General features: G+C 63.3%; 1 protein-coding gene across 1 annotated transcript in view; it reads left to right on the forward strand.

The window, feature by feature from the left end:
- The window catches only part of MUC5B (mucin 5B, oligomeric mucus/gel-forming), a gene marked incomplete at its 5' end in the record, with an annotated part of 25,547 nt that overhangs the window by 10,623 nt on the left and 13,911 nt on the right, over window positions 1-1,013 (forward strand). Inside the window, 4 exon segments of the mRNA XM_006165762.2 lie at window positions 47-175; window positions 392-536; window positions 651-694; window positions 775-972. Of these exon segments, the coding sequence (XP_006165824.1) occupies window positions 47-175; window positions 392-536; window positions 651-694; window positions 775-972 (516 nt within the window).

Consider the following 1,013-nt stretch of genomic DNA (forward strand, 5'->3'; position numbering starts at 1 on the left):
GCACCACCTCGGTGGGCAGCCCCTCAGCCTCCGCTCTGCACTGCAGCCTTGTTCTGCGACTACTACAACCTGCATGGAGAGTGCCAGTGGCACTATGAGCCCTGTGGGGCCCCCTGCCTGAGAACCTGCCGGAATCCAAGCGGGCACTGCCTCATGGACCTGCCTGGCCTAGAAGGTAAGGGCAGACTGTCCTGGGAGAAGCCGTCTCTCTGCCAAGTCTTGTGAGCAGGCACAGGCAACAGGGGTGCGTGTGGGGTCCCCTTACCTGCCCGCTGCATGCCTGAAGGCAGGCCCAGGCACCCTCAAGGGGCCTCTGTGGCACAGCGGTCTCCCTGGCCATCACCTGACCTAAGAGGGCTGAAGGTCTTCTCTCCCACTGTGCCTACCCCAGGCTGCTACCCAAAGTGCCCGCCCAGCAAGCCCTTCTTCAGCGAGGACCAGATGAAATGTGTGGCCCAGTGCGGCTGTTACGATGAGGATGGGAACTACTACGATGTTGGGGTGAGGGTCCCCGCAGCGGAGAACTGCCAGCACTGGTGAGTGGGGTTGGGGAGTGGGGCAGGGCTGGAGAGCCAGGACAGGGGAATGGAGCTGGGGGCAGGCAGCACGGTGGCCCGCCAGGCCCTCAGCTCCTCTCTCTCTCCTCCCAGTAACTGTACCCCCGGCGGCCTTCAGTGCACTCACAGCCTCCAGGGTAAGGAAGGGCCAGGTGGGTTTGAAGCGGGGATGGAGGCTGGGAGGCCCCACGTGAGCTGGGTGCCTGCTGTCCCCCAGCCTGCACGTGCACCTACGAGGGTAGGACTTACGGCTATGACGATGTCATCTACAACACCACTGACGGGCTCGGCGCCTGCCTGGTTGCCATCTGCCGAGACAACGGGACAATAATCCGGGAGACTGTGGAATGCCCTGGAATCCCTTCCACGACGCCGTTCACCTTCACCAGCACCTTGGCCCCTCTCTCCACCACGGGTAAGTGTTACCAGCTCTCCTGAGGCTGGCTGTGCCCGACA

This window comes from Tupaia chinensis, unplaced genomic scaffold (genome assembly GCF_000334495.1).
Source record: "Tupaia chinensis unplaced genomic scaffold, TupChi_1.0 Scaffold144019_1, whole genome shotgun sequence".
NCBI lineage: Eukaryota > Metazoa > Chordata > Mammalia > Scandentia > Tupaiidae > Tupaia > Tupaia belangeri.